The 12,459-nt window shown below is 39.5% G+C and overlaps 1 protein-coding gene across 1 annotated transcript in view; it reads left to right on the top strand.

The window, feature by feature from the left end:
• pcsk5a (proprotein convertase subtilisin/kexin type 5a) overlaps positions 1-12,459 on the top strand; it is a 30,361-nt gene that overhangs the window by 16,312 nt on the left and 1,590 nt on the right. Inside the window, exons 22-36 of the mRNA XM_034896792.1 lie at positions 2,538-2,674; positions 3,250-3,450; positions 3,609-3,677; positions 3,839-3,881; positions 4,115-4,257; positions 4,980-5,180; positions 6,602-6,685; positions 6,803-7,001; positions 7,812-8,026; positions 9,151-9,393; positions 10,054-10,290; positions 10,398-10,575; positions 11,242-11,459; positions 11,667-11,767; positions 12,033-12,246. Of these exons, the coding sequence (XP_034752683.1) occupies positions 2,538-2,674; positions 3,250-3,450; positions 3,609-3,677; positions 3,839-3,881; positions 4,115-4,257; positions 4,980-5,180; positions 6,602-6,685; positions 6,803-7,001; positions 7,812-8,026; positions 9,151-9,393; positions 10,054-10,290; positions 10,398-10,575; positions 11,242-11,459; positions 11,667-11,767; positions 12,033-12,246 (2,483 nt within the window). The remainder of the gene's footprint in view (positions 1-2,537; positions 2,675-3,249; positions 3,451-3,608; positions 3,678-3,838; positions 3,882-4,114; positions 4,258-4,979; positions 5,181-6,601; positions 6,686-6,802; positions 7,002-7,811; positions 8,027-9,150; positions 9,394-10,053; positions 10,291-10,397; positions 10,576-11,241; positions 11,460-11,666; positions 11,768-12,032; positions 12,247-12,459) is intronic.

Below are 12,459 nucleotides of genomic sequence, written 5' to 3'. Positions count from 1 at the left end.
ATAGTGTCGAAAAAGTCATAGTATTTTGAAAAAAAAAATCATAGCATAGTTTGTTGAAAAATGTCATAGTTTAGTATGTCAAAAAGTGATGATGAAAGTTATAGTATAGTATGTTGAAAAAAGTCAATTGTATTGTATGTCAAAAAAATTTAAAAAGTCATAGAATGTCAAAAACGTCACAGTGTAGTATTTTGAAAAAAAAACTGCAAAAGTCAGAGCATGTTTATCAGAAAAAAGTCATTGCATAGTATTACAAAGTCTGGAAGAACATCAAATTCCACACAAAAAGGACTGATGATCAAACCTGTGGTAAACGACTGCACTGCCTACTTTCTCATTATAACTGTGATAACCACTGAGCCATCATACAACCCGATAGAATATGTTGAAAACTTTCATAGGATAGTATATCAAAACATAGCATAGTATAGTATGTCAAAATAAGCAAAAAAAAATTATTATGTACAGCAAAAAAGTCATAGTATAGTATGTCGAAAAATTTAATAGTATAGTATGTCAAAACAAGTTATAGTTTGTCAAAGAAAGTCTGAAAGAAATGCAAATTACAAACAAAACGGTACAGCTTTGACTGTGGATCGAACCAGGGGTCAACATCTGCACCGGCTACTTAAAAGTTCACGGTGCAAACGTGTTAACCACTCAGCCAAATAGAACAGAATATTTTTGAATAAAGTGCTAGTATAGTATGTCAAAAAACAATGAAACGTAATAGTATAGAATAACCAAAAAAATCATATGTATTAAAAGTCCTAGTTTAGTTTGTGAAAAATGTCAAAGTGTAGTATGTTGAAAAAAAGTCATATTGAAGCATGTCAAAGGATGTCTGGAAGAAATTTCAAATTCCACACAAGAAGGTACAGCCTGGACTGAGGATTGAACCAGGAGTCAATGTCGGCAGTGTCCACTCTCTTGGAGTAACTGTGCTAACCCCTGAGCCACCATGCGACTGTATTGAATATGTTGAAACTGTTGCAGCATAGTATTTTGAAAAAAGTCATTGTTTACCATGTCAAAAAAAGCTAAAGAAAATATCATTATGCATGTAAAAAAAAGTGATAAAGAAAGTAATGCTAGAGTTCGTGAAAAAAAGTCATGGTAGTATGTCAAAAAAGTGATAAAAGTATTGCTAGAGTATGTTGATAAAAGTCATAGCATAGTATGTTTAAAAGCGGAAAAAGTCATAGTAGAACGTCAAAAAAAGTGATGAAAAACGTCATACTACAGTATGTCAAAAAAAGTCATATTATATTATGTTGAAAAAAGCAGAAATAATCATAGTATGTACAGGATGTCAAAAGAAGTCATAGTATGGTGAATAGTATACTATACACACTATGAATGATAAATCATAGTGTGTATAGTATGTCCAAGATGTTATAGTATTTTGAAAAAGTCATAAAAAATGTCTTAGCACAGTTTGTTGAAAAAAGTGATGAATAAAGTCATAGTATAGTATGTTGAAAAAAATGGAAAAAAAGTCATAGTATAGTATGTCAAAAAACAATGAAAAAAATAATTTAAAATTCTGTCAAAGTCATAATACGTCGAAAAAGGTGAAAAAGTCATATTATAGTGTTGAAAAAGTCATAGTATTTTGACAAAAAATGTCATAGCATAGTTTGTTGAAAAAGGTCATAGTATAGTATGTCAAAAAAGTGATGATGAAAGTTATAGTATAGTATGTTGAAAAAAGTCAATTGTATTGTATGTCAAAAACGTCACAGTGTAGTATGTCGAAATAAATATTGAAAAAGTCAGAGCATGTTTATCAGAAAAAGCCATTGCATAGTATGTCAAAGTCTGGACCACCATACAATTTAATATTTAAGAAAACAATACAGAGCTAACGTGATCAGGCTCTTCATTGATGAGTCAATTTAAAGAAAAATTATTGGCAAATATTGTAATAATTGATCAGGAAATCCACTTTTCTTTGTCATACATCATTGTAAACTGATTATAATTAGGTTTTTGAACAAAACAACACATTTGAATACGTCACCTTGGACTCTGGGAAGTTGTGCGATGTTAATTTTTTTACTTTTTTGGCATTTGATAGACTAAACAGTTTGTTAATTAATTGAAAAAAAGATTAATTGATTAATCGTTTTTTTAAAGGCATTTTATTTACAGTTGACGGGCTGTATTATTCTACATATGGTCAGAAAAAACGTAAACACTATGACATGACAGTAATCTACTATTCGGAACGTTGAGAATAGATTAGTGTTGCCGATATATTGCTAATCAGATCAATTGGTTATCAACAATTTCAAATAAACCGTGCTGGTGTCTAAAAACAATCCCTCATTACCTTCATGTTTAAACAACCATCCCCCCCCCCCCCCCTCTTCTCGCTGTGTCAACACATTCAGCTTTGTCTGTGTAACTCTGCAATATGTTACATGCTGTGATAAAAATGAGTTCAGCTCATTTGCATAGACATAATTCAAAACTGTTGATTTTGTGGCGTTGCAGCTGAAAAGCAGTGGTTCTGATGTTGTTGTTGGCTGCAGGGCTCTAGATGCAGGCCGCTGTGTGGCGGAGTGTGCCAAGGGCAAGTACCAGTCAGGTGGCCAGTGTCACCTGTGCGACCACACCTGTGCCACCTGTGTGGATGCAGGGCCTGCCAACTGTACCAGCTGTGACACTGGTAAGGTCTGAACACACAAATCAAGCTGTTTGTGATATAATTATCCGTCAATTGTTTGTCACTCTCTCACACACAGTCTCCTGTCCATAATGTTGATCATGTTTATCTGTTGCCACCATGCGAAACAGAAAATGGTACGGGTTTTCTCACTTTCCAGTCACTGCACGTAAAGCAGATCCTCCTAAAACATATACATCAAAATACATTTTACCTAATTATGCAAATGAACAGACAGTTTACCCTTCTGTAAAATTAAGTAGCAGGACTATATTAATAAATTGCTTTTTGTTTGAAAATGTATTCCAAAATGTGACTTTGTGACTTGGAGACCTGTTTTGCAGCATAGTGAGTAAAATAAAGAGAGCAGATTTAAAAACTACACTTATGTAGGTGAATGGTAAGCTAATGTGTGTGCATTGCTCCCTAGAATAACAAATATTCTGCACTTAACAAGTCTATGTATTTTAACAGCGTTACACTAAAATCCAAATGGAACTGGCTATCGAGAACCAAATGTATGCGTGACCAGGAAGTTCAACATCATACTTCTTTTAACCATGATTGTTTTCCTCCAGATAAGTTTGGACTGGAGCGTTACCTGTATAAAGGCCTGTGTGTGGACGCCTGTCCTGAGGCCTTTTACCACACCGAGGAGAAGAGTTGTGAGCCCTGTTTGGACCACTGCCAGCTCTGTTCGAGCTCCACCCACTGCCTCAGTTGTAACTCCTCCTACTACATCTCAGATGGAGTGTGTGCTAAACTGGAGTGTGGAGAAGGTAAACAGCAATTTGTATGAGCTTGTTTTCTTATGTCAGGCTACACAGCATTAAAGAAGAACTTATAAAGCTTAGTCTCGCGTCTGTCCCTTCACTCTCTCACCCTTTTTTCTTTCCCTATATCTTTCTTTCATGCTCTCTTTTCCTTTTTTTCTCAGGGGAGGTGGAGCATCCAGATTACGACGGGTGCATGTCCTGTGAGAAGGGCTGCAAGAAGTGTGTCTTGTGTAAGTCACAGCTCACTAGCCATAATAAAGTTTTCCCTAAATGAACGTTGTCTACAGGAGGCCGAGCTCTTCTTTTCAGTGTGTTGCCGACCACATTCAAGGGTCTCTCCTGTAAATTCCTGTTTAAAAGGAGAGCTGACTTTTTTGTCTGCTTTCAACAGATAATCCCAATCACTGCCTTTCCTGCACTGAGGGCTTTTACAAGTAAGGCTGTGTGCCTCACTGTCGCCATGTGTGATCTCACATCTCTGCACTTGCTCTGCCTTTCAGCTTACTGCTACACTAGAATGAAAGGAGCCCTGTTTGCTGTGTGTGTGTGTGTGTGTGTGTGTGTGTGTGTGTGTGTGTGTGTGTGTGTGTGTGTGTGTGTGTGTGCATACATATGCGTGTACACATGCGTGTGTGCAACAGGTATAGACTGCTGCTTTTGTTAACAGTTTTCAGGATGGCTGCCACAGAAACTGCCCGGCTAAGACGTACAGCGTGGTGGAAGAGATGACCTGCGTTCCATGTGATGACAACTGCATGAGCTGTGATGAACATGAGTGCTACTGGTGTGAGACCGACCTCTTCTTATCAGGTAGAACTGCCCCCACTTGGCCAAGGCATTAAGCAGGATCCAGATCCTGTACTGAAAACATCAATACTGCAACATAAAAAATATTCTATTACAAGTAAACATCTTGTATGCATCTTAAGTTTTATAATGTTTTGAATCGCAGTACAATGCATCATATTTCATGAGATAATCAAACGTTTTGTATGTAAAGTTTGAATATGTAAATTTACTAGTAATTATAGCTGTCAGGTAAATGTAGTGGAGTCAAAAAGTACAATATTGTCTTCTGAATAAGATGCATTATCCAGTATCAAAAGTGATCAACATGCCAAAAGGCCCCCCACGCTATATTATCATGTTTGCTATATTTTATGAGAACCGTAAGCAGGTCAAACAAATTTTAACAACTTTATGTTAACCCATGTAATGCATCATATTTTACAAGATGATCATTCATTTTCATTTTTTTTTTATCTCTTAAAGTGACTAATATCTATAGCCGGGGCAAGATGAACCCACCGGCAAAATGGCTGTGGTCTACCCACCCAAGTTAGAGATGTTTTGATTACACAGCATTTTTGCACCATGAATGACCTCAACTGATCTATTAAAAGTACTAAAACTTGATTTTGACGGAGGATCTGTAAAAAGACTTGAACCCGTGTTGTCTTTAATTAAAGTACCTAAAATAGTGAGTTGTGGGCTTCAAACAATGTAGATTGAAAAAAAAAAACATTTCCCAGAGGGGAGTTGTGTTTCAGTGTGCCCTGATGGTTTCTATGGCGACGAAGACACCAATGACTGTGAGGAGTGTCACTCGGCCTGTGAGACATGTGGCGGCCCAGAGGACGATGACTGTCTGTCGTGTGAGGAGGGAAAGATGCTGGAAAACGGAGAGTGTGTGTCTGACCATGAGGTCTGTCCCATTAAGACCTTTCGCAGCGGTGAGACTTATACTTATGTATTCCACTAATCCATCTGTCTGCTAATAATGAATCAGGGATTTGGACACTTTCACAGGGGCAGAAAAGAAATCTTGGAGGGTAATTGGTCTGCGTGCCACCGTCTCTGAACCCCGAACCAACTTAAGTACTGGAAACAGGCAGAACTGCTAACTGTCGGCCGGATATGGACTTTAAAATAATTGATTGTATATGCTGAACATTCAGTTCCCTGCAAGAATTAGTCGGGCAGACCTTAAAACAACATGTGGTAATTAGTGCTAGGCAAGACATTTTAATTATAGGAACTAAAGTAACTCTGGGAAAAGTACATAGGTCAAAAAAAGGTTGAAAATGAGCACACAGAAGAGAAGTTATTCTTAAACTTTTAATCTTAGCATCTACAGAACCACAAATTAAACCCCCAACCCTTCACACAAAATTTGGAATAGCACAATGTTGCAGGATGCAATAGGACATTGTAGAATTGCCTGTTGATTTAGGAGTGGGTTTAAGTACTTATCTTAGTTTTTTTTTCTTTTCTTAACGCTGTGGTTAGAAGACATTTTGGGAAACATGCTTTTTGAAGTAAAACCGGAAGAATTGAACAAATGAGACAAAACGTGTTAGTAGACTTTAAAAACTTTGGACAGAGCCAGTCTAGATGTTTACCGCTGCTTCCAGTCGTTATGTTAAGCTAGCTTACCACCTGCTGGCTCTAGCTTCATATTTAGCGTAGGCTACTGACAAAGTGGTGTCAATCTTTTCATGTCCTTCTTGATATGAGAGCAGATAAATGTACTTCCCAAAATGTCAAATGATAGCCTTTATATAAATTAGACTGCTAGCAGTACTGTTGCTATATATCTTTCAGCAATCATTGTTTTCCACCTATATATACAAGTCGCTAAGCAGATAGAAGGGTGGCTAAATTAATCTGTGCATAGATGCTTCGCGATGAGGACCTGGATGATTCTGCAGCGATGCAGTGACAAACCATAATCGATTATTTCCTACAGATGCTACTTGTTAATTTTTCAGTTGCTGGTTTTTGCCTTATGTCTATTTTCTGCTTTGTTCAGACCCCACTACATTAAGTGTCTTTTTTAAAGAGCAGATACAATAAAAAGAGTAGTTAATACCTATTGGAATGCTTGAATTTGTTGATGGACATGTGTAGATATATATAGTAATAATGAGGAGGTGACGCGTTGTGATTTCTAATCGTTGACAGGATAACCGTAATCGAATCGTGAGACCTGTGAAGATTGACTGCCCTAGCAGATAGCCTTCCACTATCTGACTAAATCGTTCCAGCTCCATCTGGTAGCTAGACAGTGATTCGTATCATAGCGGTCCTGGATCATGGATTGGTTTCCTTCTCTTGCTCTATTATGTTCACTGTATTGTTTCCCCCCCTTCAGATGACGGCGCGTGTGAAGACTGCCACACATCCTGTGAGTCGTGCTCTGGAGAAGAGAAGAATCAGTGTACAACATGTGCAAAAGGTCTGTCAGTCACTTGCACAGATTAATGGTTTGAATACTTTCAGATCTGGTTACACCACAGCATATCCAGCTATTTGGCAGCGCAGTGATGAGGCTTACTCTTTCTTCCTCCTACAGGCCGGTTTCTGACCACTCAGCACACATGTGTGTCAAAGTGCCCTGGAGGCTTCTTTGCAAGTCGGCTAAGCGGTGTGTGCGAAGTCTGCCCTCCAGGCTGTTTGCAGTGTGTGGATGCTCAGCACTGCACCCGCTGTCAGAACACTCGTAAAGCTCAGTTATTCCTGCAGGCTGGACAATGTGTCCAACAGTGTGTCAGGTAGGGGTCACTCCTACCAAATATGTTTTTCCACACTGGGACACAAGTGTGCTACAGCATCTGTAAATTGTTTATTCTTCGTTGGGAAATACTGTGGGGATTCAACCCTGCTGGAAAATCATGGTAAATCTCATCTTTTGTTAACATCAGGCCATGTGTTTGAGGCACGATCTCCGAAGAGCCAAAATAAAATGCCGGGAGACGCATTTGCTGGCCATAGTTTTAATGTATCCTGCTTGATGTTAATGTGGCTTTATATTGTGACATCCTTGAGTTTGAAAGAACATCTTGTCCTTGCTGAAGAGGTCCTTGAAGCTCCATTAGTTCTGAGATGACCATTTAGCATTTTGGCCATGAGGGCTTTATTTTTATTTTACTTTAATGCAGCTTTTTAGCAATACTTAAGTGTTACATAATTGTCTGGATAATTTGTCACTCCTCTTGTTTACCCCAACAGCACACCCACATTCATCACAGCGTGTTACTTTTTTTTTTCACATAGTAAAAAAAACATATATATATATATATATATATATATATATATATATATATATATATATATATATATATATATATATATATATATATATATATATATATATATATATATATATATATATATATATATATATATATATACAATCAAGCTTGACACAATTAAGAGACTCTTAATGCAACAATAGTGAAAGTGGGGCATTGGTTAGTGATAAATCTAATTTATGAAATGAGGATGAAAATGCAAAAGTATACATGCATAATAAGCCCAGTGTACTGGTTATGTGTGTTTACTGTCTGCTTGGCTTTTGTCAGAGGTTATCCTGCCGGCCAGGTGTGTCGTAGCTGTGCCGTGGGCTGTGCGGCCTGTGGGAAGAACGCCACCCATTGCCTGGGCTGTGATGAACCTCTCCTCCTACACAAGCACCAGTGTGTGGAGGAGTGTCCTCTAGCGCACGCTGTCCGAGACAGGGAGTGCCAACACTGCCCCTCAGCCTGCCAAGAGTGCAACCCGCTCGGGCAGTGCACAGGTACTGAAACACAATGCTAATAGGGGCAGAGCTAGCTGTTACAACTCGTTCGGACTAATCCAAAAAGTGCTTTAACCTCACTTTAGTCGACTTTGGATGGTGTCATCGTTACCAGAAAGCGGTTATTGCCGGTCAGTGTGGCAGACGGTCCACCACTTTGATCAAAACAGAGATATCTCAACATTGTCAGATGGATTGCCATGCCATGTGTGCATGTATTCATGGTTCCCGGACAGTGTATCATAATTGCTTTATAATCCTCTGACTTTTCCTTTAGCACCACCAATAGGTAGACATTTTTGTTTTTTAGTTAAATAACTCACAGCTTATTATAACTGTAATAACTGGTGATCCCTTCACTTTTCCTGTAAGCCTATCAAAACTTTTCAGCTAACTTGGATTGCAATACTCGCAAATACCTGAAAACTAATGACTTTCCCATCCGCCTCAGCTCTCTTTTGCATGCCAAAACACCTAACTAAGATGGTGAACATGATAAAGAAGATTCCTCCTAATCATCACCAGCATTCGCTTTGTAAATCTGAACATACTTACATCTGACAGAGACCTACGCAAGTGTCTTGCTATTTTAAGACCGGTGCCGTTTTAAATTTCCTATTTTGCACCTATGTTGTTTAAATAGCAAATGCACCTGCACCCATCTTTGCGCCCATGGGTGTGCTGGTCTTACAGGGAGGTGTGTTCATGTGAATTCTTGGCGTATTACTATCTTGAGGCAGCAGAAAAGGATTGCGCCATTTACCAACAAAGACCTGGTCCAAAGTCAGTAATGCAGCATTTCATTGTTATATAACAGCGCATTGGTAAAATGCGCCTAGGCTTCTGCACAGCGCGTGCAGACTATACTTGTTATACAGAGGGAAGCTCAAAAGATTAAATATTAATGTGCAAAACCTGCACCATGCACTTCACAATGTGCGTTTAGATCATTAAAATAGGGCCCATGGTCTTGTTCTCTGCTTAGATGAAGATCAGTATGTTTTTCAGTACTGACTTTTTTTCCTCCTGCAATCCTCTCTAAGACTTTAGGTTACTTAGTATAGATTTATTGAGTTGTATTAAACTGTTCGTCCATGTAGTGCTAAAAGCTGTTCTTTGTGCAGGCTGTGAAGAGTATCACTTTCTTCACGAGGACCTGTGTGTGCCAGAGTGTCCTGAGAGGTTCTTTGAGGACAAAGAGCAAAGGGAGTGTCTGCAATGCCACCCTGACTGCGCCTTGTGTGACGGCCCTAACAACAATGACTGTGATGTCTGTGTGGACCCAGAGGCCACTCTGCACGACGGGGCATGTCTGGAAGCCTGCCCTTCCCATACCTATAGAGACGCTATAACAGAAGAATGTAAAGGTACACCAGAACGCAGAGTTTTGGTAACTAAAATGCTGAGTTGCAAAGAGCACAAGCAAAAACTCTTCTGATTGAAACCCATTTATTTTAATATTTCTTTACTTATTTTGTGTTATACATTCAGTACTCCTGTCCTCATTAGGTTTGATAAAGTCAGAGATTCTCCATTTCTCTTGTAACTTATTTTTCTGCCGTGCAGAGCATCCTTCATGCATTTTCTCAATTATATTCTCTTCTATGCCTCAGTGTGTTTCCTGACTTTAGCTCAGACTAAAATAGCAAAGCTTTTCAGACAACAGGCAGCTGTCAAACTTGAAAACAGAACAGTGATGTCAAAAACAGTTCCCTAGAGAAAGAGGCACTCAGGTTTTTGTTTTAAAACACAGAGGATGGTTAGTTTCTCCTAGGAAAATGTTGTATGCAAGGCCCTTTTTTTTGCTCCATACAATAGTTTTCAACAGTAAGGCACTGCACAATGGACAGATGATGAGATTTAAAGTTTTAAGGTTTATACAATTAAAAAAAAAAAAAAAAAGTCTGCAGGCTGCCGGTTTCACAGATCCTTCTTTGAGAACCAAATAGGTGAAAACCAGATAAGATAAAGTGTGTTGCTGCATAAAAATGTGCTTCATTAAGTTACTTTTTCACATGTGTTTCCAGAATGTGATGCATCTTGCCTAACCTGCTTTGGGCCCCACGCTGGCTCCTGCACCAGCTGCAGAGAGGGTTGGAGGCTAGATGGCTACAGCCATTGTGTGTCATCAAGCAGCAACTGCTCGCCTCAGCAGTACGCAGACCAGGAGGGGAAATGCCATCCGTGTCACAAATACTGCCACCGGTGTTCAGGTCCTGGCAAAAGTCAGTGCCTAAGCTGCCACCAGAGACATCTCCTGCTCAGTGAGTTTGCTCTTTGCTCATGAATTCTCTGCAATCTGCTAAAAAGCTCTTCAATCAACTGTGACTTGTTTGTACAGCTACATGATAATGTGTGTTTGTTGGCACAGATGGCACCTGTAAGGATGAATGCCCCACAGGCTACTATGAGGATGAGTTGGGGCAGAAATGTGAACCATGCCATCCTTCCTGTCAGTCCTGCGTTGGAAAGCACAGCCACGAGTGTCTTGCCTGTAAAACCCATCTATTTCGAGAGGGCAAAGAGTGTGTGGAGACCTGCCAGCACAGGTAGTTTAACCTGTTCACCATCCAGCTGCGTTGCTCATCCATCACATGAAGTGTGGTCACACAGTGTTAAATAATAAAAGATCGGGCTAGTCCCATAATGTCACTGTGGACACTAAACCATTGCTTTTCTTTAGGTAGCTGAACAGGGCTTTAGAGATGGAAGCTCATTTAGCCTGAGATTCAAATAGCCCTTCATGTGGCCCGTAAAATGCTAATTAGACTTGATTGTATTTGGGGTGCAGTGATTGAGAGAGTTAAATTAATGTGACATTAAATTGATGTGTGTTATGGGCAATAGTCAGTATGCAATATATGCAATAGAGAGAAAACAAAAGGGATATAAAGCCTATTTAGTCCTCGGCCACCATACATACTATCAGACCTTTATGGAAGCAATGCAGCATGTAGCAAAAAAACAAACAAAAGTATAATACTCTTGAGTTTATAATGCAGAACCAATGTCTCGCTTATGTGTTTCGTTATGACTTTGTTCCTGTCATAGTGTCTTGGTCAATGTCATGTCTGAGTAGTTAAGATTGTGTATAGCTGTATGTGACATAGTGGCTGTGGAAAGGAATTTCCTTTGAGGACAAACAAAACTCTAATCTCATCTCCTTTTAATTGAATCTAATCTATCATAACTTTTCTCACCATCTATCCGATCAGTCACTATGGAAACACGGGCTCAAGGGTATGTGAGAAGTGTGACCCGAGTTGCGGTGAGTGTATCGGGGGTGGGGAGGACAGCTGCCTGAGCTGCGCTCTGGGTCTTATCTACTTGCGAAAAGAAGGCCGTTGCCTTCCCTTTTGCCCTCGGGGCTACTACCACGACGCGGTGCACAGGACCTGCGAGCCCTGCCATGCCAGCTGCAGAACATGCTCAGGTTTGAGGTCCAAATATTAACATTTCCAAAATAAAGTGTATGTGGGATTGACAGAAAATGAACTATATTACTTAGGCTTTGGCTACACAGATAAAACTTATTCATAGGATCAATTCATTGTTGTTTCTTATATTTTCTTGGGCATTGTTGACAATAGGAAAAATCCAGAATATCCCCTGACTTACCCTTTAAGGTGTGTATCTGCAGGAAGAGATTCCCAGTCCTGTGAATCATGCTACCCTGGATACCTGCTCTCAGATGGCATGTGTGAGTCCATGTGCAACATTGGCCTGTATCCTGTAACAAAGGTAACCACACTGTTTTTTAGGTTTTATTTGACAAATATCAATTTATTTATTTATTAAAAAAATAAAAAATAAAATAAAAAAAATTACCGTGCTTCATCCAAATAATGGTGAATGTTTTGAAACCCGGGTATCATATAATGTACGGCAGACAATTATTTTAATACTGCACCAGTCAAAATCATGTCTTTGGAGGTAAAGAATCAGTTGTGATGGAAAATGCATGCCATAGTCTTTTCAGTCTGTCCTTTCTCTTGCCATTTATCAGGGTTCAGGCTACATTTGTGAAGGCTGTGACAGCTCCTGCATGGAGTGTTTGGGGCCCGGTCCAGCCAACTGCACCATGTGTCCTACTCCAGCCATCCTAGAAGCTGGAGGGCGCTGTTTGCTCTGTTGCCGCCATGAGGAGGAGGAGGATGATGATGATGAGGCGGCTGACACAGCACAGCAGCAGGACTGTTGTAACTGCACCGAGACTCGAGGTAGGCTGTAGGTCAGTCTTGCTTATTGTAAGAAATTAAAGAAGGATGGAGTGGCACAACTGGATTACCTTTGTCAACACTGACATTCAGTTTGCTTACTCACTACTCACTTAGTCTATAAAATGTCAGAATAGCTAAAAATGCCCATCATAATTTCCCAAAGCTCACTCTGATATCTTTAAGTTGCATGTTTTGTCTGACCAACAGTGCCAA

Source organism: Etheostoma cragini, chromosome 16 (assembly GCF_013103735.1).
Source record: "Etheostoma cragini isolate CJK2018 chromosome 16, CSU_Ecrag_1.0, whole genome shotgun sequence".
In the NCBI taxonomy this organism is placed as follows: domain Eukaryota; kingdom Metazoa; phylum Chordata; class Actinopteri; order Perciformes; family Percidae; genus Etheostoma; species Etheostoma cragini.
Note: the sequence above shows the minus strand (reverse complement) of the source record. Positions and strands in the feature narration are given on the sequence as shown.